General features: G+C 43.9%; 1 protein-coding gene across 2 annotated transcripts in view; it reads left to right on the forward strand.

The window, feature by feature from the left end:
• The window catches only part of bin2b (bridging integrator 2b), a 34,397-nt gene that overhangs the window by 5,246 nt on the left and 4,903 nt on the right, over positions 1 to 24,248 (forward strand). For both annotated transcript variants that reach the window (XM_080462639.1, XM_080462640.1), the window contains exons 2-11: positions 13,059 to 13,139; positions 14,908 to 14,962; positions 18,582 to 18,676; positions 18,807 to 18,902; positions 18,989 to 19,096; positions 19,436 to 19,521; positions 20,069 to 20,144; positions 20,275 to 20,357; positions 21,202 to 21,970; positions 23,834 to 23,926. In XM_080462639.1, coding sequence (XP_080318765.1) covers positions 13,059 to 13,139; positions 14,908 to 14,962; positions 18,582 to 18,676; positions 18,807 to 18,902; positions 18,989 to 19,096; positions 19,436 to 19,521; positions 20,069 to 20,144; positions 20,275 to 20,357; positions 21,202 to 21,970; positions 23,834 to 23,926 — 1,542 coding nt within the window. The remainder of the gene's footprint in view (positions 1 to 13,058; positions 13,140 to 14,907; positions 14,963 to 18,581; positions 18,677 to 18,806; positions 18,903 to 18,988; positions 19,097 to 19,435; positions 19,522 to 20,068; positions 20,145 to 20,274; positions 20,358 to 21,201; positions 21,971 to 23,833; positions 23,927 to 24,248) is intronic.

Here is a 24,248-nt window from a genome sequence, read left to right on the forward strand (position 1 = left end):
ATGGTGGGGGATCCTGACAAAACAAAGTGCACAGTTTTGGATCGACATTTTCCAGACTCTCCAGAATGACGGACATTTCTCCGGTGAGTTCCTGGATAGGAGCTTGATCCAATTCTGCTTCCTAAACCTTGTTCAGGTAGGCTTGGTAACGTATGATGTCGGCACCCCTGGCTTCTCCTTCAGTCACCTGGATGGAATTTAACAAAATCAAATGCATGTTAACTTTTGATTAGAGCACATTAGAGAGGAATTCAACTTGATTTTTCATTTGGCTTTATTTTTGAATTGTAGAGGGAAATTTTCCCATTGTGTAAGAATATAAACTGCAGGATGAGATCTGAATAAATAAAAATGATAACCATATATGGCCACCTTCAAAGTGGAGTCCAAAGTAACCTTATTACTGCTGTGACTGCACTCGCAGCCAGATGTTCACGCACACCAGACAACCTGTCTTGTCAGGTAATTACAGACACTCCCCAGGGTGCTGAACCTGTAAGCAATAAGTAATATAATCAATAATCTAGAGATAAACATTTTTTTTTACTGAGAGTGAGGGAAGGGAAATATGCATCCCACACTCCTATGTCAGTCCCTTGATTGTTCCCTTGTGAATGCTTTTTTTCTTCTTCTTTAAGTACAAGCGGACATGCACACACTGCGTTTTAAGTGCACTGGAGCTTATGGTGAGGTCTCCTACCACTGTCCAACAATTTGAAAACTAAATGACATAAATAAACTGTCACTTGCATTCTTCCAACAACAACATGTATTTCTCGTTTTGTATAGTGAATTAAACCTCAAGTTATGAAATGCTTTGTTTTTATGCAGGATGAACTTGATGAAGTTGTGAGAAGCTGGAATTCACACAAGATAAGAGCAAAGGAAGGCAACGGTGTGATGGGCGGTCACCCCATTTTGATGTACACACTTCCAGACATGTACAGAGCAGAACACAATCTCAAGACAATCGACATGGATGAACTGGCCCTTTGTCACGAGGAATGCACCCCCAAAAGCCAATACCAATGTGATGAAACTGTATTTGACCTTTGCTGTCTTCTGATGCAGGAAAAGGGATGGGATGCTCCTATAGATGCATTTTTGACCACATTAAATCCTTGGTTGTAGTCAGGTGAGACAGATTCCAATTTATTACCAGCCTGAATTTGTGTAAGCTGTTGCCTTCGTTGCTTGACAAACGTCATGTAATCTCATTAAAGGTTGTATTGTGGCAGACACAATGTGCAGTTTATTTCCCGCCAAATAATTTGGGAACTATAATCCATAAGAATTACCCTATTAAACAAAAACTGTTCACTCGCATGAGGTGTTATCCCTGGTGTGGATAGCACATAATTCTGTCCGAGAGGTTGACTCCTTGGCTTAAGTTCCCATTTATTATAAAAAAAGTCCATGAAATACTGCATTAATTTGCTCACATTTCCCTCTGCTAGTACAGTACAGTGTGTCGGGGACAGCATGACTACAGTAAGAACCATGTTGTTCCCACTTTCCACACCTTGTGCTCACCATTGCCTTTAACCTTTGCCCTTAAACCCATGGGACATGTGACATCCTAGTGCAATACACCCCCAAGTGGTCAAAATACAAACAAAACTAAATAAATAAACCTAAACCAGAGTGGGTATAAATGGCTCTTACAACTACAAATACTATAAAGACGTGGGTTTGGCCTGCAACACTTTAGTGAATCTTGCCCTTTGGCTTAATGAATAATTCAAAACGGCCATATGTGTAATATCAGTGTGATTTTTATTAACACATTTTGAACATGGCTGGGTTAATTTGTAATAAAAACTGAACCCCCAGAGCCCTCATAGAACAACAGACTTTTCTTTCCTGGCAAAAATAGTAAACTTGTATTTGTTTTTTTTAAAGCAGCTTTCACAGAACATCTTGTTTAATTTGTACAAAATGCAAATAAATAAACCACTTTATTCATTGATTATCTAACAAAATATATATCAAACACAGTTGACCTGCAACACATGCTTGTGGTGGTTTGATAAATTAAAAAATATAGAAATTAATTGGTGTAAAGTTACAAAAGAGAACATTTTCTAATTGAAAAGAAAAACAACCCAAACAAGCATTTAAACAACTTAAAAAGTATTGAAGCACAAAAGGCATTTTAAAGCACAAAACTAGCATTTTTGCAGAAACTGCAAGTTGCACTGTGAACACACGAATAAACATCCAATATAATGCTCGACAGGTATTTACAGGGGAAACTTTGACATTAAAATTGACAGGTACATTCTAAAACATTTATTGACTACTCAAAAACATAACATCTAAGAGTTTAACTTTTTATCAGGGCCTTAGTTACTGCATAACTACAGAACGCCTAAGAACAAGAATAATCACACTGAGAGTATTACAGCAAAGTCTTGGTTGAAGGGCCATGTACCGTGTTACACAATGTCCATCACCCAGATGTTGCTGTCAAGGATTTCATTGAATTCTGCAGGAAAGTCTGGGAAATTTTCATAGCACTCAGGTAGCTCTAGAAACATTCCACATGTTCGTCCAATTGGACGTCTTGTGAATTCAGACATTACCGTGAACTCAATCATGATGCCGTCTGACACAATCAAATCAGATCCTGTGCAAAAGCTTAAGAATTTGCCCAGTTTTGCTTCATCCAGTTCCCTGACATACCGTTTGAGATGATGCTCGACCTCCTTTTGCTTTGCTGTCATATCTGCTGGGAACGTCAACAGCCTGGACGCTTCTTAGTTTTAGGTTTAAGGTCAGCGTACATCTGTCAGTTTTTCATAACTGAGACTCATCAGTGGTTTTGTGATGTCTCTCCAACAATCAATAACAAAATTTGGCTTTTGCACAAGTTCTTTGTGGGAAGTTTCTTCCAGAATTGCTGAAAGGGTGTCTGCTGAGACTCTTCTCCTGCATTCATAGTTGTGGAGGAAAGATCATCAGGTTCAACAGAAGAGAAGTCTTGTAAAGCTTGCATGAGGACCTCTCTCTCTTGGCAGCTTATGAAGTGAAGAAAGACCTCTGTCAGGTCACTGTACACTGCTCCAAATAACACCTCCTCAATGAAAGGGGGTGCAAGCTTAATAAGGTGGATAGTGGCAATCTTGGTATCCTTTCAAGAAAACTCTGCCAATGACTTTCCAGGTGTCAGCCTTGAAATCGTGTCTGATGAAGGTACTTTCAGTGTTGTCCCAAGTGTGCCACGGTCATAGAAATCCTGCCAAAATGCACTAAAGACGTCCCTGAGAAGTTCCTGACCCACTACCAGCTTCCTCAGAGTTATCTGGTAGTAATCGCCTAATTTCCAGTGGTCTGGTCACAATCTGCTTCAATCATGTCACTGAAGCAATTTGCATGATGTATTGTAATTACCTTTGGTAAAGTTGAATGGTCAGGTGTTTCAGGCTGATAAATCAGTGTGTCATCTTGATTGAATTCAGCGTCTCTGTGTGGACTAAATGTAATTTCAGGGTCAGAATGATCATACATAGTGTCTCCTTCTAAAATGAGGTTGATCTCTGAGAAAGCTGGGTGGTCTGTGGTGACTGGAGGATTTGCAGCAGGTAGATCTGTGACAACATTGTGATAAAAGGTGCTTGCCTGGTTTTTGTCTGTGTAGTTGGATGACAGAGATACAGATGGTGTGTCAGAAATTTCAATAACTTCATCCTGGCCTTCATAGCTCAAATCACTCTCTCTGAGTTCAGCATTTTCACCTGATTGGGGTTTTGGCTGTGTGGCGATGTAGAATCTCAGCTTTGGAAGTTTGACTGTGTCATATACGGTTCCAATTGAAACCTCTTCAGAAAAAGTGTTTTGTTTGAAGTCCCATACATTGATGTCCATAACAACCTTCCTCATGCTTCCTCCTTGTTTGGCTCTAACCTGTTTGCTTTCATCTTTTTCTTTGTGTATCCAACCTATCTCAATAGTCTGTGTAAACTTCCGTATGGAATGGGGTTCAGAAGTTTGTGGCTCCTCTCCTCTCCACTTTCTTTGTTTTCTTTTCTTATCTTCATTTTCTCTCAGGGCATTTCAAGAAAACCCAGTTTGCGCTTTGAAAGTGGCTGTTGATTTCTGCAAAAAAGTGCAATTCTATCTCCATATGAGGGAATGTAGTTGGCCAAAGCTGAATCGTCCATCATCTGGATTACATCAGTGTCGATCTACAGAGGAATGCAAAACCATGATGAGGGTAATGAAATGTCATGGGCACTACTTTAACACACACATTCTAATATGTTGTCATGGAGTACAAAACTAAATTTGCCATTGAGCTCAACGAGTAGACAGACAGAGGAACGCTGTTTAAGCTTTATCGTATTACTTTGAAAGTAAAATGACACATTGACTTTCATTTCATGTATGTAGACTAATCAAATTAAACAGCAGCCCATTCTGTGCATGTTTCCCTAATATATCCATACAGGAATCATTTTCATTTTGTCTAATTCTTTCCATAGGCACCATACTTTATGCTGGCACGGCCCTTAAACTCCAGACTGAGATTGGTTCATCATCAGACCAACGCTCATCATAGACTTTTCTTTGTATTTGTACTTATCTCGCCTGTCTGCCACTCTTTCTCCCTCTTCTATTCCTCTCTCTCCCTGTCCTATCCAAATGTACTTCTCCCCCCAACCGGTCAAGGCGGATGGCCGTCCTTCCAGAGTCTAGGGTCCGCCCCACGGTTTCTTCCTGAAGAAGGAGTTCTTATGAACTTCTCTCCATGCGAGGGAGTTTTTCCTGGCCACTGGAAAGGTTTAGTTGGGTTCTGTTGTACTCTATCATTGTAAGAGCGCTTTGAGATGTTTGTTGATGTGATTTAGCGCTTTACAAATAAAATTGAATTGAATTGAATTATGCTCAGTTCATACTGGCTGCTTGTGTCTGATGGGGGGGACTTGCTGAATTGCTGTGACTTGCTTGCCTGTGGTATTGAAAACTTTTTTTTTTTTTCCCCTGAGTTTTTCAAAGAATTTCAGAGAGAGTAAAAAAGAAAAACTACAGTGGGAGGTATGATATTGCTGATAATGTTGATATGATTGTCAACGTATCATTTTTAAAGCATATACATGAACCTGACTCTGTGGATGAACATGTGTCACTCGCATGAAGGCAACATCCAGCGGTTTTGAGCTGTCGGTCTGTCTCTTTTCAACAAGGTGAACATTCCTGCTGTTTTCTGGTTATACGTTTTTTTTCTCTCTTTAATACTTTTCTGCAACTGAAACTGTCTGCGAAAAGGTCTGTGTGGAGGAAGCATCAATTCTGCAAGCTGACAGGCACAGGTTTTAGCTTCACAATCCAAATTACAGTGGCTTCTTTATATTTACTGTATTTTTCAAATCAAAAATAAGGTTGATGTCAGAGCGTTGCCACTGCGAACCGCAGCACATAGACGGCACCCGAAATGAATGAAACGGCAGCTTTAAATCTTCACATACATTTAGGAAAAATATTTAAACAACAAATCAGCACTGCTCTGTATGTAAGGGTTCTCGGTTATTTTATGTTCATTTTGAGAGTCATTGCATCCCCACAAACCCTAGAAGTGTAGTCACGAGCAATATTACTAACAGCATCTTACAGTTTATTACTGCCAGCTTCATACGCTTTTGAGTACTCGAATTATACTAGGTTGGTGACAGTCCGCGGCAGGTGAGAGCGCAGCTTGACTACGGTAACCAGTTACCGGGGGCTGCCGGAGGTGGTGAGTACTGCGCACGTATTATCATCGGCGGATCGCCATGTGATTGTGTGCTAACTTAGCCTCGGTGGCGCCGCGGCTACGCCGCTGTCTCTCCTCTGTGTATTAAACAGCTAAGATTACTCTGCTGTGTTGCTGAGTGGCTACCTGACCGGTGGATTCGCTGTTGTGTGGGTCCGACGCGGTCTCCCGGCTCGCTGCCGCTACCAGCGGACCGGTGGGTTAGCGCAGCTTGTACGCTGAGCAGTGAGCTGCAGTTTAAAAAAAAAAAAAAGAGAGAGCCAGAGAACGGCTGCGTTCGGCACAGTGCTGGGCTCTCTCTCGCTCTCCCTCTCTCCCTCTCCCTCACTAACAGCAGTGTGTGCGCTGTAGTTCTGTCGGGGTTGCTCCAGTCACATTCACTGGGCATATAGTGACTACTCTTGGCCGGTGTGCTCGCCGGCTTGAGCATAGCTTCGACGTCGAAGTGAGAAAAAAAAAAAAATTTTTTTTTTTAAAGGGACGGCGTGTGCAGTTCTCGCTCACACCTCCTTGTCAAAATTAAATTAATAGTTATTAATATAACTACTTGTTAATAAAGACTGATATATCTATATATTAGTAATCTTATCAATAGTTGCTAATATTAATACGACTAATAATTGGGATGGACAGCCATATGTGTGTCTCCTGCATGGCCCCCCTTCAGGCAGATGATGGTCATGATCGGTGTCCAGCTTGTCTTGGCATTGACCACCTAAAAGAGGGGGCTTCCGATAATCCGTGGATGAACTGCAGTTTTATGCCTTATGCTCTGCGACTCTCCAGGTTGGCTGAGGCAGAGGGCTCAATGGACCTGCGATCTTCAGGTCGAGTGGCTGGCGGTCCTAAGTGCGCAGCCGCCGGTGCTAAGCGCACCGTCACAGCGTCAGGCATTCCTCCGCGGAAAGCGAGGAAGGTAGACGCTCTGGCTAACAAGGTGGATGCTCTCACCACCGAGTTTGCGCAGATTAAGGCCATCTTGCTTGGCCTGCACACGGAACCCAGGGCGCCAGACTTCGTGGTTTGCCCCGTCTCGGGGCCATCCCACCTCCAGGAAGAGGATGCGCTGTCCACGGCAGCATCCTGTACCCTGTTTGGTGATATTGGCAGGGATGGGCAGGATGAGGTTGCCTCACAGGCTTCTCATACCCTTACAGGGGGTTCCAGTAGGAGCTCCTCCTTAGGATCAGGGTCTAGCCGTGGAACGGTGCAGCCCGCAATGCGCACAGCCTGGGCGCGCCTGGGGGTGGATGAGGCCCCCGTCCCCACCCGAACGGCGAATGCTTTCTTCAGGCAGACCCCCACCCCCCACTGACCTTTGTGGTGCCTCCCTCTGACCCCTACATTGCGGAGCTCCGCAGATGCTGGCCGGACTCAAGGGTTCTTTCCCATCACACAAGCGAAGGCAGGGCTCTGGCAGCCATGCACAATGCTGGCAGCTATGGGTTAGAACAGCTAGCTCCAGTTGAGCCTGCCATTGCAGCACTGATAGTTTCGCCGGATGAGGCCGTGAGACCAGATGCACGCTGCCCCCGGCCTCAGTGCAGATTGACAGACGATTTGTTGACCCGTAGTTATAACATTGCTGCCCGTATGGGACGTCTGGGTAATTCGCTGTCACACCTGGTACTGGCTCTGTCACGTACTTTGCAGGACTCCGGGGCGGAGCCTTCGGCCCAGTCCCTCAGTGATGCTTCACTGCAGACATTCGGATTTATGACCAGGGAGTTGGGCAGGCTGATGTCAACGATAACGTTAACACGTCGCCAGGTCTGACTGGCACAGTCCCCTCTATCCGAGTCATGCCGCAGAACACTACGTTCTCTTCCGGTTGTACCGGGCCAGACATTTGGCTCAGCGGCATTGCAGGCCTTGCAGAGCGTAGCCTGCAGGTTGGCCAAGCAAGGCAGCAGTTTGCCAGTCTGCGCCGGGCACCCACTGCCCCTCCTAGGCAGGGACAATTGGCAGCAGCGGGGGCAGGTCACCCACGGCTGTTCGCTCGCCCATCCGGGCAGTCCAGGGGCCCGCAGGTCACGGTGCCGGGTTTTCGGCAACACCGTGCAGCAGCGCGTCCATATGCCCAGGGGCCTAGGGGTTCTGGACCAAGTCGCTGCCCCCCCAGGCCCCCAAGAGACAAGGGGGGCGGAACCTGAACCTCAGGGGCCGGTCGTCGGACGCTTTTCCCAGGAGCAACTGCACAGCTGGGAAGAGCAGACCACAGACCCTTGGGTGGTGTCCACGCTTTCCAAGGGTTACACGTTACAGTTCTGACGCAGGCCCCCTACCTTCAGCGGGATCAAACACACTGTGGTCAGAGATCCCGTGAAATCCCTCGTGCTAAGTCACGAGGTGGCCACCCTTCTCGGAAAGGGTACCATCAAGCGAGTAAAACCAGAGGCTTACCTCAGCGGGTTTTACTCCAATTACTTTCTGGTGCCCAAGAAAGAGGGCGGATTTCGCCCAGTCCTGGATCTAAGGGGTCTGAACCGGTTTCTCAAGGTTCTCCCCTTCCATATGCTGCGAGTGGCAGACGTTCTTCAAACTGTCTCAGCAGGAGACTGGTTAGTGACAGTGGATCTGAAAGACGCATACTTTCACATTCCCATTGCCCCTCATCACAGACAGTTCCTTCGTTTTATGTTCATGGACAAGGGTTATCAGTTCAGGGTTCTGCCGTTTGGGCTCTCCCTGGCCCCACGTATATTTACCCGGTGTGTGGCAGCTGCTCTGTCACCGTTACAGGCCAGCGGAGTAACGATACTCCCCTATCTGGACGATTGGCTTGTCATTTCCCCAACACGGGAGCAGGCGTTGAGGGACACTGCGGCACTCCTCGCTCACGTGGGCAAGCTGGGCCTCAAGGTGAATTATGCCAAGAGCAACCTCGTACCCGGCCAGGTTGCGAGGTATTTAGGGCTGGTGCTGGATTCCTCATTAATGCGAGCTTCCCTCTCTCCAGAACGGGTCTCCACAATCTTGGGCCTTCTACAGCGTTTCCAGCGCGGCAGCCTCATGCAGTATGGCCTGATCCTGCGGCTCATGGGGATGCTAGCCTCTGCATCCATGGCCGTACCACTCGGGCTTCTTACCTTGCGCCCCCTTCAGGTATGGGTGAACAGCCTGCAATTGGACCCCAGCACTCACCGGCACAAGGTGGTCAGGGCGTCTGCCCAGTGCCTCCTTACCCTCCGGCCCTGGAGGGAAAGAGCTTACTTAATGTCAGGCGTACCCTTGGGGAGGGTAGCCTCCCGCTGGGAGGTTGTCGAGACGGACGCCTCTCTTGTCGGGGCAGTATGGCAGTCCAGGACTGTCAGGGGCCTGTGGAGTACCCAGCAGAAGCAACAGCACATAAATGTGTTGGAACTTCAGGCGGTATTCCTAGCGCTCAGGCATTTTCTACCTGTTCTAAAAGATCGGCATGTTCTCGTCCGGTCAGACAATACCTCAGCCGTGTACCACATCAACCACCAGGGCGGCACCAGATCTCTGGCGTGTCTGCGGGTGGCACACAGGCTCCTCACGATGGCTTACCCCAACTTCCTGAGCATCCGGGCAATGTATGTTCCTGGTCTCGGGAACACTGTCGCGGATCTCCTCTCTCATCAGAAACCTCCAACCGGGGAGTGGAGACTTCATCCAGAGGTGGTGACCATGATATGGGTCACGTTTGGCCGAGCAGCAGTGGACCTCTTTGCCTCAGAGGCAACGACCCACTGTCCTCTCTGGTTCTCTCTGAAGGAAGAGACCAGCCCCCTCGGGCAGGATGCCCTGGCGCATACCTGGCCGGACGGCCTACTTTATGCTTTCCCTCCACTCCCCCTCATACCAGCAACGCTTCACAGGGCCCAGCAGGGTGGTCACCGCCTGCTTCTGGTTGCCCCATGCTGGCCAGGAAGACCATGGTTCCCGCTGTTGATCAAACTCCAGCAGGGAACACCGTGGCGTCTTCCAGAGAGGAAAGACCTCCTGTCTCAAATCAATGGACGCATATGGCACCCGAGTCCGGGTCGCCTGAAGCTGTTCTTGTGGCCCCTACAATTGAGGACCCACTTTTGTGGCGTCCTGCAATGGGGCAGTTGCCCACACGATTTTAAACTGCCGAGCATCGTCTACCAGGTTGCTCTACGCTAACAGATGGAAGCTATTTGTGGAGTGGTGTAACTCTCACAACGAGGTGCCAGAGACATGTTCAGTGGTGGCAATACTGCATTTCCTGCAGTCCATCTTTGACAGAAACAGGACTACTTCCACCCTCAGAGTGTATGTGGCTGCTATCTCGGCCAGTCATACCAAGGTGGATGGCCAGTCAGTGGGATCACATTATCTGGTCAAGCAGTTCCTGAAGGGGACTCAGAGGCTCAGACCGCGCCAGGTCCAGGAGCTGCCATCATGGAACTTGCAGGCTGTCCTTCAGTCGCTGTCCCAGCCGCCCTTCGAGCCGCTTTGACACGCTGATTTAAAATGGGTGTCTCTCAAGACAGCCTTCCTTCTTGCCGTGGCAACAGCAAAACGTGTGGGAGAGCTGCATGCACTGTCAGTAAGCCAGGCATGTCTGCGCTGGAAGGCGGATGGCTCTGGGGTGAGTCTTAGGCCAAATCCTGCATTTCTGCCCAAGCGGTTACCCCCTCACTATGTAAACCAGCCTATTGAGTTGGCTGCCTTCAATCCTCCGGGCTCCTCAGAGGGGAAGAGCGAGCCATCATCGCTGTTGTGCCCTGTGCGGGCGCTTAAGGCATGCATGGAAGAGACGGCTAGCCTGCGAACAACAGACAGCCTTTTCGTCTGCCATGGAGGCTGTAGAAAGGGGACCGCGCTTTCTAAACAGAGACTCTCTCACTGGGTAGTGGAGGTCATTCAGCATGCCTATCGTGCACTGAGCATCCCGGTGCCTCAGGGCATAAAGTGCCATTCTACTAGAGGCATGGCTGCATCATGGGCCGCCTTGAAGGGCGTTCCCCTGCAGGACATCTGTGCTGCAGCGGCCTGGTCCTCATCCTGCACCTTTGGACGTTTCTATAAGGTGAATGTCGCTGGTGTACAGCCTGTGGCAGTGGCTGTACTGTCCACAGCTCCAGGCCTTGAGTAGGTGAGGATTCTTCGTGACCTTTCTGGTACAAGTCATCCAGTGCTTTAAGCACCGCCTCTGGCGGTCTGAAAGGATGAAATAGAACGAGAGTTACGTATGTGACTACGGTTCTATGAATCCTGGAAGACCGCCAGAGCATCCTGTCACTCAGTATCCTCGTGTCCTCGCGAGATGATTTTGACAGGAACAGATCACCTGATGACGCCGGTAGATATAGACTCTCCGGGTCATCCAGGGGTCACGGGTGACTTTGTTGATATAAATTACTCGACCTGCGCATGCGCGAGATGGAACATCTAGTGCTTTAAGCACCGCCTCTGGCGGTCTTCAAGGATTCATAGAACTGTAGTTACATACGTAACTCTCGTTTTAGGGCCACTGAAGAAAAAAAAACAAAACCTTTGTGGCCCCAGAAAAAGTCGAAAATCAAAGTCGAGATTTTTATTTTTTTTTGCGTAGAGACGTCTAGCCATCCCTCATCATTTGCCCGTAGATGTGAATTCACATTAAATCACTTAATTCTGACTATATTGGGTTGCTTACTGCTTATGGACATGTGACTTTACACAGGATTTCCTTGATTAATAAGAACACATTTAAATAAGCAGCCCGGGATCCGAGCCTTTGTCCTTCGTACTCGAACGAACGTCCGCGAGGGAACAAGGCAGCAGGCTGCTCTGTCTCTATAGTCCTGATACTGATGATAACTGCACCGTGTTTATGAGCAACATTCTGTCCTGAAGAATTTTTTCATCACTTCATTAAACCGCCTGATATGCGGTGGAAGCAGTCACACGCGGCTGGCATGTGGATGGACGGACTTTTCTTTCCACCGTGAAAAAAAAAAATCTCGACTTTGATTTTCGACTTTTTCTGGGGCCACAAAGGTTTTTTTTATTTTTTTTTGTAGCCTCCGAATTTTTTTTTTCTTCAGTGGCCCTAAAACTCTTCCGTACTTCGGTGACATTGATTTTGGAAGTTTTTTCTGATGAGTTTTTTGGGGTTTTCTTTAGCCTTCAAATTTTTTTTTTCATTAGTGGCCCTTATACTCTTTCGGAATATATATATGTATATACATTTAAAAAAAAAAATTTTTTAAACTTTGATGCTGAGATGTATAAGAGCAGTTTATTGTCTTACCTCAGTTCTCTGCATGCGGACTGAACTGTTCAGAGCTCAGTTTAATTAAAGCCTTCAAACGTTAGAAACCAGGCAGTGAAATCTTTAACTGAATCATAAAATTGACTGACACCCAAAGCAAGGAGGCCAATACTTAAGTGATCGAGTCGTGTTTTTCCATCCAGGTAACTGTTGAAATACAGTGAGGAATCCATGTTCAGTCAGTGTAAAACTCTCCCAACAGACATAAAATCAATATTTTTCGGTCATGCATGTATTCAAAAATCTAAGAAGTGAGGGTGGTGGCATTAATTCTAAGTAAGTCTTGAAGTTTAGCTATATCATTATCAAAACACTAATCCTCATCTCGTGTACTTCAAATATCTTATCTAATACTGGTTGTGACAGCAGATTTGTTTCTGCAACACTTCAACTTGACTTTGTGACGTCTGAACAGTTCTGTTACTTATCAGCTGCCACATGATGAAACAATTTTTCTGTGTGTGCTATAATTCTGAAATGATAAACTACTTAATGCAAAATTACTGGTCACTTAAATTATCTGATAATGCCAATAAGTCAACACCTTGTGGGGTAATTAATATACGTTATACCACAAAGGCTTCATGTTAACCTCGAGACAGTACTTTGCTTTTTTTTTGTGTATTCACAAAATCATTTTTGAAATATTATTTTACACTTTAAGGTGTGTAGTTTTGAAGTGCTTATAGTATTTACTATTCAGTGGGGCTACATGATATATCACTAATTTACTGTCAACATTCAAAATATCGCAGTAATAAATCAAGTTTCCACGCTCAATGATTGAAACAAATTCTAACATTTATGCATATGACGTTGGTATCTTTGTGTTCTTTCTCCTGTCTCTAGTGTGTACATTAAGGCCCTGTATCACTCGCAGTGTTTCAAAGTTTGGACTTATTTTGTTTATTTTTTGATGCATTTAAATATTTTATTGATTACTTATTATTACATATATTGCAGCGCCTCTTCAGGCCGGTTTTAAATGTTTCTTGAAGCGGTTTCTTTCACAATAAACAAATTTATTTTCCTCTCCTCTGTTTTCTTCTTCCTCCTCAGGTCCTTCAGAAGCTGGGAAAAACCATGGAGACCAAAGACGAACACTTTGAGTTGTGTTTCCGCAACCTCAACAAACAGCAGGTACTCCCAACACGTTCATCTTCAGAGAGAGAACACAAAAAACTAAACAAATAACAGCTTGCAACATGACCTAACCCTGTCTGGGATTAAATGGCCGGTTGCATCCTCCCTTTACCAAAAGTCCTCTGGTGATTAGAGGGCTACTCGCTGCAGCAAAACAACTGCAGGTTTCTGGAGTGTGGACGGCCGGCTCGATCGGGTGGTGTTATCTATTCCACATAAAGGCTGCTTGTTATGTCTCTTCTGGGAGATTCTGTGAAAGAAAAAGCAGCAGGGATTCAACGTGGAACAAACAGGGAATTTAAAGGGATTTAGCCACGCTGAAGACTTTATTCTTGTCTGTAAATCACGTTTCAGTTCAGGGGCCACATACAGTCCAATTTCATCTTGAGTGGGTCACGCTGGTAAAATGGTGTCATAATAACCTTTAGATTTAAACTTTAAAGTTTTTCTTTGTCGTGGTGCAGAGTATACGTGATGAAAAAGTCTATATTTTCCACAAACCCAAACAATTGCTACTGAAAATGACAACAACATGAAGGCAGTTTTTAAGAAGTGATATTATCCAGCGTCTCAACACTTTCACATGGTCTCATTGGTCCAAAACGGTTGTATTCAAAATTTAGCGTCCCAAATCCAGTTTTTCCTTGATTTTCAGCAATTTAAATATTGGATTATTGTAGCTGCATTCAGAATCTGCTGTGTCTGTGTGAGCTGGACTGGCTCCGCCCACACATGCCCATCTTGGGAAGAGGAGGAAGTAATTCCTCTCGTGGTGCCATGTGCCGGAGCAGAGCTGCCTAATTGTTTGAGGATCAAAGGGAGGGCCTACCTTGAGATTGTCTAAACTCCTGATGACACTATAAGGGTTTGATTTCTGATTCACTCGTTAGAGCAACACACTTTTTCAGAATTGAAACAAGCCAGAGGGAGAGCTGACAGACTTTGAGGAAACTTCCTGGTGCAAAATACAGTAACATGTCCACAAAGCTTCTCCTTTCCCTGTTGCATTATGGGTGTTTTTACAAATTCACTCCGACAGCTTGGCTTTGAGGCTGGTTTGATAGCAACGAGGTAGCTATCTTTCATGGCAGCGTCACCAATATGTCAGCTTTGGTCTCAGTGTTGTGTTGTGTCTGCTACTCTTAAGAAATTAGTTAAAAATAAATAAATAAATCAATGTTGTTTTTGAAATGTTTAGAATTTACTTGATGGTTTGCCTGGATTGGAGTCTCGGTGGGCTGGTTTTGGCCCACGGACCTTATGTTTGACACCCCTGATCTAAATGCTTTCAGAGAATAACTCTGCAGTGAAGATAATGTTTGCTTCATAGAAGAAAAGCATAAATTGCTAAATTCAACTAGAACAGCAGGAAGGAAGTGGACATGCTGACAGGACAGACTTTCACTTCACCTCTACCAGAACCACATCAGATGTGCGATGGTTTCAATCTTGTGGCCGTACAGTGAGAAGATCATTCCGAGGCTCATGCAGGAGAATTTAGCAAACAAAAGAGCAGCAGATATGCAACGATGTCATCAACTGGGCTCGCTGAGGAAATGATGAAGCACTCGTAGCTCAGATGACACACACACACACACACACACACACACACACACACACACACACACACACACACACACACACACACACACACACACACACACACACACACACACACACACACACACACACACACACACACACACACACAGATGTCGCCTCTGGGTGGTCCCGACTTTAACCTCTCCTCTCTGCCTCTCCACAGATCGACGGCTGCAGGTTGTTTAAAGACTTCAAAGCCTACTACGCTGCAGTGAAAGGTGGGTACACAATGCGTCTACATCAGGAAAGAGGCCTAACAAGTAGGGAAGTGGATTTCTTCTATTCTTAGATGCCCAGTCGACTTTTGCAATTCTGTCTGCGTTGCCATGATGGTCTTGAACAACTAATGTACGGCAGAGGAAAAAACAAAGACTCAGCACTGCAGGAGTGATTCATGCGATTACGCCACTGTGTTTGTGAAGCTTTCAGCCGGCAAGCCTCAGCTGTTCTTGCCTTTTCCTGGCCAAGACAAGCACAGTATATTAAGGTTCCAGATAAAACGGCCACATAAAACATATGAGAAAAATGTCAATACAGTAAAAATGTGCAAATTTGCTAAAAATAAAAATAAATTGCCCACAAATTAAAATTAAGTCCATCATTCAGAACATCTGCAGACAGATGTGTCTGTCTCCAAGTCGCTAAGCAACTTTATAAAAGAGTCCAGTGAAACCAGGTTTTTGAGTTTCAGGGTTTTTTGTCGTTTGTTCCAAGCAGATGAAGCCGCAAACCTGAAGCCTTCTTCCCCAGTTCAGTCCTGACTTTTGGAACAGACAATGACAGAAGATCTTGCAAGCAAAGATTATTAGAGTCCGTGTTTCTGTGACTGATGTAGGTCTTTAGGTAGGATGGGAGCAGACCGAAAATGCACAAAAATCTCTTCAGTTTCAATAGGGTCCTATGCACTGTCAGTGCTCGGATCCTAATAAAAACACTCCAGTAATTGAGTCTCCGAGTATATAAAGACGACCATCCAACACAAGCAGAAGTAGTGAATGTAGCATTTCCATTTGTGAAGTTAAGAGACTCAAAGACTCAGAGGCAATAAAATGTTCATCAAAACAAGTAAGCATTTCAGTTTTTTCAGAGATCTTGTGAGAGCCTTAAACAATGCATGGAGGAAGCTCAGAACCTATACTTTGTTAGGAAGAGATTTGATGGTTTCCTAGAATTTAGAGGGGTGATTCAGATTTTGTGTAGTTTGTGAGAGCAAGTAATTGGCTTTAGCTTTCTTGATCTTAACCGTACATGTGTTTTCTCCGTTGCCTAAAGATCAGCCAGTCAGAGTTTTGATCCGTTTTTCTGGCTTTAGCCCAGGCCAAGTTCTGCTGGTGGAGAAGATTAGAAAGGTCCAGAGTAAACCAAGCATTGTCTCTGCCTTTGACTCTATACCTACTAAACGGAGCTTGTTTGTTGACAATGCTGCTGAAACCATCATGAAAACAATTCCAGGCAATTCACATCAGTAATAAGATCAATCTTTCCTCGATCAAAGTGGAATAAAATGTAAAGAAACCCTTGCTCTGAGAAATGCTTCATATCACGTTTAAAAATGATGCGTGGCCTAGTTTTAGGTACTTTTACATTTCTCACTGTTACAACAGCACAATGGTCACTGACATCAAATGTAAATATGAAGGCAGTTGTCTATTTATGGGGAGCATTTGTTGATAAAAGGTCTAGTAAAGAGGACTTTTCTGGATTTTCAAAGTTTGGATGAGTTGCACTGTACTAGCTGGGAAATGTTCAGTGAATCACAGAGAGACTGGGACTCATCAGAGACTGGACATAACCAGTTTAGGTTAAAGTCACCCAAAGCTCTAAATTCCTTGGAAGGAATTCTGAAAGGAGCCGCATTAAATTGGAAAGGGCACAATTACCAGCTGAGGGTGTTTGATAGCAACCAACAACATTGAGATGCAGAGATTTACAGACTTCAAGATCCAAGGCTCAAAGCTCAAACTGCATTGACACAGTGTTGGAGAGCAGCAGACTTACTCTGAACCTTTTCTTGGAATAGATGGTGACACCTCCACCTCTTTTAGGGTGGTCACTTCAAAACACATTATAGCCAGTAATATTTACAACACTGTCTGGTACAGAATTACTCAGCCAAGTTTCAGATAAAACAATTAACATCTGCATCAGTTGAGTGTGTCCAGATCCGCAGCATGTCTATTTCCCTGACAAGACTACATACATTCAGATGTAAACAAAACCCAGAGCAGCTCTTTCTTTAAACTCTGCAGGGGTGTGGAAACCTAAGGGGGTGTTTGAACCAGGATTGGGCTGCACATTTCCAGACATCAGCAACAATAAAAGAATCAGACATCTCTGTTTATAGAAATGCATGTAATACTCGCTTGCAATATTATTAAAACCAAGACCAGCAATTTGATTTGATTTAGCTAGCTGATTCAGCCATGTTTGTTTATGACATTCGACTGTTTTTTCCAAGTGGTTTTAAGCTGTTATAGGCACCGTTTACACAACGTTTCAAGTTGAAAACACATCATTTTTGCATTTCCCTTTCAGAATACTGTCATGTTTAGGTAACATTTTGAAAACATTGTCCGTTTCCGTGGAAATGACCAACGCTGAAAAAGATATAGCTTCCATGCCAGGCCACTACTGGGCGCTGTTGGTTGTTTTTGTAATGAAACCACACTTGCATTCTAATAACCATCATACATTTTTAACCTTTTCTTTGGGTTTAAGCTATTTTAGGTAAAGCAATTTAGCAAGTTTAGTAGATTTAGTTATTTTCCATCTATGTAGCAGACTTTTGTTGTAGCCTTTTTGAATATTTTAGACATTTTGGCAGATTAGTTTAGTTTCCACATTATCAAGTAATTTTTAACCATTTTAGCTGTTTCATCTCATGTAACTCATTTCTTTCCAACATTTGATTTGTTTGTCCTTTTGACTTATTTATCAATTGTGTGTGTTTTATTCCTTTGTTTATTTAGTCATGGTTTAAGCCGTTTTAGCTATTTTCTTTGGTCCACGTTTTTTTTTTTTTTACATTTTCTGTAGTATTTTAGCATTTTAAATGATTTCCTTGTTTCATCATCTTTGCGAATTTTGCCTGTTTAGCTGTTTCACCTTATTTAATTGCCTTTGCAATTGTAGCCATTTTGACTCTAATAATCATTTTCTCTTTTTTTAACCTTTTGTTGGGGTTTAGAGTAAAGCATTTGACCAATTCTAGCTGTTTTACATTTCTGTTATTAATTGTTTTATTCATTTTAACTTAAATTATTTCCGAAAATAATAGATTTTACATTATCTAGTGATTTCCCTTGTATTTATTTATTGATTTTTTTAGCTGTTCTAGCCATTTTATGTTTTTTTGTGTTTTGGTTAAAACGGCAAAAAAAATGTTTAAGGCATTTTAGCAAATTTAGTTTTTTTAACTTCTCTTCATTTCTTCAGCCATCTTTAATTCTTTAGTGATTTTAGCTTCAGATTTGTGTGTGGGTGTGGGTGTCGGTGTTTTTGGCCATTTTATTTGTTGGAGACTTTTTTTTATTTTTTTTATTTTTTACAATTAATAATATTCAACCCGTTCAGCAACTTTAGCATTTCACCCTTTAACTTTTTCTGTCATCATTGCAATTTTATTAGTTTTTTTGGGGAAGAAATCTTTTTGTGAAATAGTCTAAAGGTTAAAGTTTATTTCCATATAATGTGGTGTAAATTTGTCTGATTTTTCTTTTTAAAGAGCTCCATGTTGCTTGACCACAGCATTGTGTTCTGCTGCAGCTCGATGACGTGTCGACCTTTACAGACTCCGTTGAATAAATCTGCTCTTTTGTTTCCACTTCCTTCCTGCAGGAGTTCACGAGACGTCCAAACGGCTGTCTCAGACCCTGAGAGACGTCTACGAATCAGACTGGATGGGAGTGCAGGACCTGGGCGTCATTGCAGAAGTCTGATTAAAAAAACATCAACAACAATCTCAAACAATCAGAACAATTAAAAAAAAGAGAGAGAGAGTTCAACTATGTTTAATTCAATCGTGAATTCTAAAACTACTCTGCCTCCCTGTCTGTGTGTTAGAGTGAAGACTTACTGTTGAACGACTTCGAGGAGAAGCTGAGTGACCAGATCGTCCGCACCATGGAGAACTACACCAGCCAGTTCCCCGAGGTCAAGGTAACCCGACACCCCCCAACTTTAATATTTATCCCATCCACATGTTCTCCCAGAGGAAAACGTGTTAACGGGATGCTGCTTTTCAGGAAAGAGTCGCAAAGCGCGGACGCAAACTGGTGGACTACGATTCAGCACGTCACCACCTGGAGGCGCTGCAGGGCGCCAAGAAGAAGGATGAAGCCAAAATATCCAAGGTTGGTATCAGGCTGTCCATGACCATGTTTTCAAGTGAAAATGCTGCTAAACTTTCATTGTGTTTTGGGCGTCCGTTTGCACTTAAGGTGCTCAGAGCCTCTGAAAATGCTACTTTTTTAAAACGGCTCCCAAGGTGGAACTTTTAGAAAACGCTGTGTTTCTAGCATATTGTTCTGTGGGCGTGCGTGTGTGGTTTCATTACATAAAAAAAGAAATCCAACAGCACCACCGAGTGGCCCCAAATCAACTTGAAATATTGCAGTGTAAGCGGTTTCTAACTCTGGCTCTGCACCTACAGAGTGGGTGATGATCAAAGTGGTTTGAATTGTCTTTCACAGGCTGAGGAGGAGTTCAACGAAGCCCAGAATGTCTTTGAGGAGATAAACAACGAGTTGAGGGAGGAGCTACCTGTCCTCTATCAGAGGTGAACTTCAACACACACACACACACACACACACTTCATCTGGAGCTTTAAAACATGTTTAACCTTTAAAATTAAGGAAACTCAAAGTTTTGTTGGAACTTAGTTTTTACTAAAAATAAAATAATTAGTTTGAAATGTTTTTTGATAACAATTCAAAACATTTCTAGCCGTTTTATATATCGTTTAGAATTGTTTTCTGTGGATTTAGCCATTTTAGCTGCTTTAGCGGATTAATAAAGTATCTGTTTAAAGCTGTTTCATTTACTTATTTGACCTTTCTTTTTAAGACGATTGGGGATCCTTCATGATTATGCTGAGCAGTATCTGACCCAACACTGGTATTGATGCATCACTACCAAAAATGACATACTTTAGTGAAGCCATAACAGAAGGGTGCAGGAGCCACATAGCGCTGCCACACAGACAGCTGGCTCAGAAGTGTTGTAATAAACATTTGGTTCAAGAGAAGTTATGGTTGTTTGTTTGGTTATGAAAAACAAAAAATTAGGATCATGTGAGAATAAAATGCTCTCTATTGTCTCCACAGTCGGATTGGCTGCTATGTGACTGTTTTCCAAAATATCTCTAACCTGAGAGATGTCTTCTATAAAGAAATGAGTGTGGTAAGATATGACACTTTTTTAACTTCCTTTCATTCATTCGGGAAATAACGCCAACATATTGATGTCCAGAATGTGGTGAAAACCTGCAGGAATGCAATTTGTGTCCCTTTGTTTGACATGTGCATTCCAGCTAAATAACGAGCTGTACAATGTGATGAAGAAACTGGAGACTCAGCACTCGGGTAAAGCTTTCGTCATCAAAGGTCTGAACAGGTGAGGTTTTGGTGTCTTGTCAGTGCTCATTATGCTGTCACCCTCCCGCCACACCCCGTCTGAGGTCAATACCACACATACACATGAGGCCATAATGGCTGCTCCTGTCGTACTTCATTCAGACATTCCCACATTCCCGGCTAACCGCAGTGGGACAGCTTTCATGTTGCACTTCGGAGGACTGAGTTAGTTTAGATTCAAAGCGGAGCTGCTTCTCTGCTAAACGGGAGTTCAGCAAAATAGTATCTATTAGGATGACTGTACCCTCTGGGCTCCAGCGATGAATTGAATCGCTGGTGCTGAACTGGATAAAGAAGTAAAGAAGTTGGATCGCTTAGACGGCAGGTTGGGCTAATGCTAACAGTCCGCTTATAAACTGCAGCTCTACACTGAACCTGGACACTTCAAACTGGACCCAGGGCCTTTAAACTGGACCTAGACTCTCTAAACTGGACCTAGACCCTCTAAACTGAACCTAGAGACTTCAAACTGGACCTAGACTCTCTAAACTGGACCTAGACACTTCAAACTGAACCTAGACTCTCTAATCTGGACCTAGACACTTCAAACTGGACCTAGACCCACTAAACTGAACCTAGACACTTCAAACTGGACCTAGACTCTCTAATCTGGACCCATAGCCTTTAAACTGGATCTAGACTCTTCAAACTGGACCTAAACTCTCTAAACTGGACCTAGACCCTCTAAACTGCTCTAAACCAAAGCCAGACTCTTTGGTACAAAGAGCCTGAGTCCAGTTTCGACTCGTTAAACTGAACCCACTTGCTTTTAACCCCATGAACAATAATTAAAGAAGAATGACTATCTTCTACTCTTCCAATAGCACAACCACAAAATCCAAAAAGAGAACATCCCTGGTTATCTCCAACCCCATACCCTGCAACACAGCGTTTCCCACGGACCACGTCTCCATTCAGTCCTCCAACCAAAATGGCAAAGACCCTGCGCCTACTTCGGTCCAGCGAACCCAGAGCATCTCTGAAGGAGGGAGCCCACCAGAGGAGAGCAGCTTCCCCTCCAAAGACAGCAGCTCGTCAGAGTCCGACTTCAGTTCCAGTGGCGCCAACACGCCAAAGAGACGATCCACGTGTGACAAGGAGGGCGGCACCAAGGATGGAGAGAGTCAAAGTACAGAGGAGGCAGAGAGCCAGTCTGAAGACTCCAGGGTGGGAGAGCAACAATTAGAGGGTGTGTGTCAGGAGGCCAGCAGTCTCTACGAGTCTGCCCCAGAGAGTCCTGATCAGGACACTGCCAACAACCCACCAGCAGGGGAAGACGAGGTCAAACCACCGCCGGAGGAAGACGAGGTCAAACCACCGCCGGAGGAAGACGAGGTCAAACCACCGCCGGAGGAAGACGAGGTCAAACCACCTCAGGAAGACGAGGTCAAACCACCTCAGGAAGACGAGGTCAAACCACCGCCGGAGGAAGACCAGCCCAAACCTCCACCAGTTCCAGCCCCTCGAGTCTCCTTCCGCTCCAATGTGAAGCCCCCCCTCAGGTCTGCTAACACACCGAAGGAGATGGAAGAAGAATTGGTCGACCAGGAGACTATGGAAGACTCCCACAATCCACCAGGCTTTCTTTACAAGGTACGCCACAGCGCGAGTGCAGCTGTCATGACATTACGAGAAGTACAGTGTTTGTGGTGATGATGCAGATAAAATTGATCAGATTAATCTTGACCAATAGTCCAGTTCAGCTCTTTGGGCCGACAACAGGCTAATATTTGATTCCTATAAACTACCATTCACAAGACAATGCTTTCGAGTGAAAACGGAAACTTGTGTTTTGAGTGTTTGAAAAGTGGCTCCCATGGTGGAAATTTTTAAAAGAGTTTTGACTTTGTGGAACCGGGGAAGTGCAACTTTTCTGAAAAGCTGCTACTGCGCACCACGGCCGTAGTAAATAGTTCTGCACATGCTCAGTAGGTGGACAATAACAATAATGGCAGTCTCCAGAGTGTCATACGATGCGTTGTCACTTGAAACGTTGTTGTGTAAACGAGGCCTGTGAAAATATATGCTACCTGCTGAGCGACAAACAGATACAAGCTTGAGATTAACTTTTATACATTGCAGAGGAATTGGTTTGAGGGTTGGGCTTTAAAAAACCACCCATGCACCTCTTAAATTTCCCTTAATCTGTGTTTAATTTGAATTATACAAGGACTGTGGCAGGCCTAGCTTGTTATCCCATTTCTAATTTTATGCTTCAAAGAAGCTCTTTAAATAAACATCAGACATTATTTTCCACTATATATTTGACTTTTTAACATTATGTCACGATTTTCTAGATATGATCTTCTAATAAAGATTTGACCTTTTAAAATAAGAAAAACTAGGCTCAACAAAAGTCCAAATATAAAAATAGAAATGTGGTTGATTGCTGGGGCACCAATACAGTGAGTTTAGAAGAGGGGTCTCAAGCTCAATGTACCCGGGGGCCGCTGGAGGCAGAGTCTGGGTGAGGCTGGGCCGCAGCAGGGATTCCACAAAAAAAGTTGTACAAAAAATCCTCAAACGTCATTATTAACCATTTTAATGATTTCTCCTGAACATGAATGGTCTGGCTGTTCATTACACACCGGGATGTGTTTCAAGCGTGGAGTGGAGTGCATGAAGCCGGTGTAGCTTAGCCCCGAGCTGGCTGACTGGCAATGTCGGAGGTCCACTCCCCTGGCGGGCCGCACTAATATTATACTTTTATATCAAGGTGGGGGCCACAAAATATCGTCCTGCGGGCTGCAATTGGCTCGCGAGCCGCGAGTTTGAGACCCCTGGTTTAGAATAAATTTATCTTGAACAAATATTGAGTTGTTGAAAATAAAATAAGCACATCTAACCTGACACGTTTGCAGACGTTTGACATAATTTTAACTAATGTCATTGTCTAAATGTCTAATGCATTTGATATTTTATGTTTTAAAATTCATATTTCTGAATGAGAAAGATGTAATATATATTAAAAAATCAAATCATGGTCTTTGTTGAAAAAAGATACAGGAATAAATATAATACTAAGGTTGTGTAGACAAATCAAGTCAATTTAGTAATTGTTTATTTTTTTTGCCGTATGTATACTAGTTTGATAGATTTATTATGAGAATTCAGATAAAAACCATGTTAATATGACAAACTGGTTTAAGACTTTTGATTCAATTGTGAATAAACCAATGTCAAGATTTTTATTTTCTCAATAGAAATGAGTCTTTTGTGTGTCAGGGCTTCCAATCTGTCAAAATGTATTGCAATGTAACATTTTATCATGAAGCTTGAGTTGTAGCAGTTGTTTAAACTTCTTAGTGTTGAGACTGCAGCTGCTTCTTCAGTACACATTAGGCCAAATCTACTAACTTCATGTAGAAAAAGTGACTAGTTGATGTGTTTACTGGGTTGGATAAAATGTCTCAACATGGTTAATGTTTCTTTTGATGCAACCTGTGCTTCCTCCAGGGGGTGGCGCTGGAGAGCCATGCAGCCTCTGAGGAAGGTCTTCTCCAGTTTGAACATGGAGACGTCATCCTGGTACTCGATGACACTCTGCAGGTATATGTCTGCGTTTCAAACCTCCTGCATGCTTTGAATCTCAAACAGATGCATTGTGGGATTTGTTGTTTCTGTTGCAGCTGCTGAAGCAATACTTTGTCAATGTTCACCATGTACGTGGCTGTTGATGGTCAAACTTTCTGCATATATAATATGTGTATCGTGTGTTTGCCTCCAATGACCTGTAAATGTCTGTCTTCACCTTGACTTCCAACACTGATCTGACTATAACTAGATTTTTCGAGGACTGGCTGGCTCACTGGTGCCTCTCACTGACTACAGAGCCGTCGTATCGCTGAGCAGCATTGAAGTCAGAAAACAC

Source organism: Lipophrys pholis (genome assembly GCF_963383615.2).
Source record: "Lipophrys pholis genome assembly, chromosome: 4".
In the NCBI taxonomy this organism is placed as follows: Eukaryota; Metazoa; Chordata; class Actinopteri; order Blenniiformes; family Blenniidae; genus Lipophrys; species Lipophrys pholis.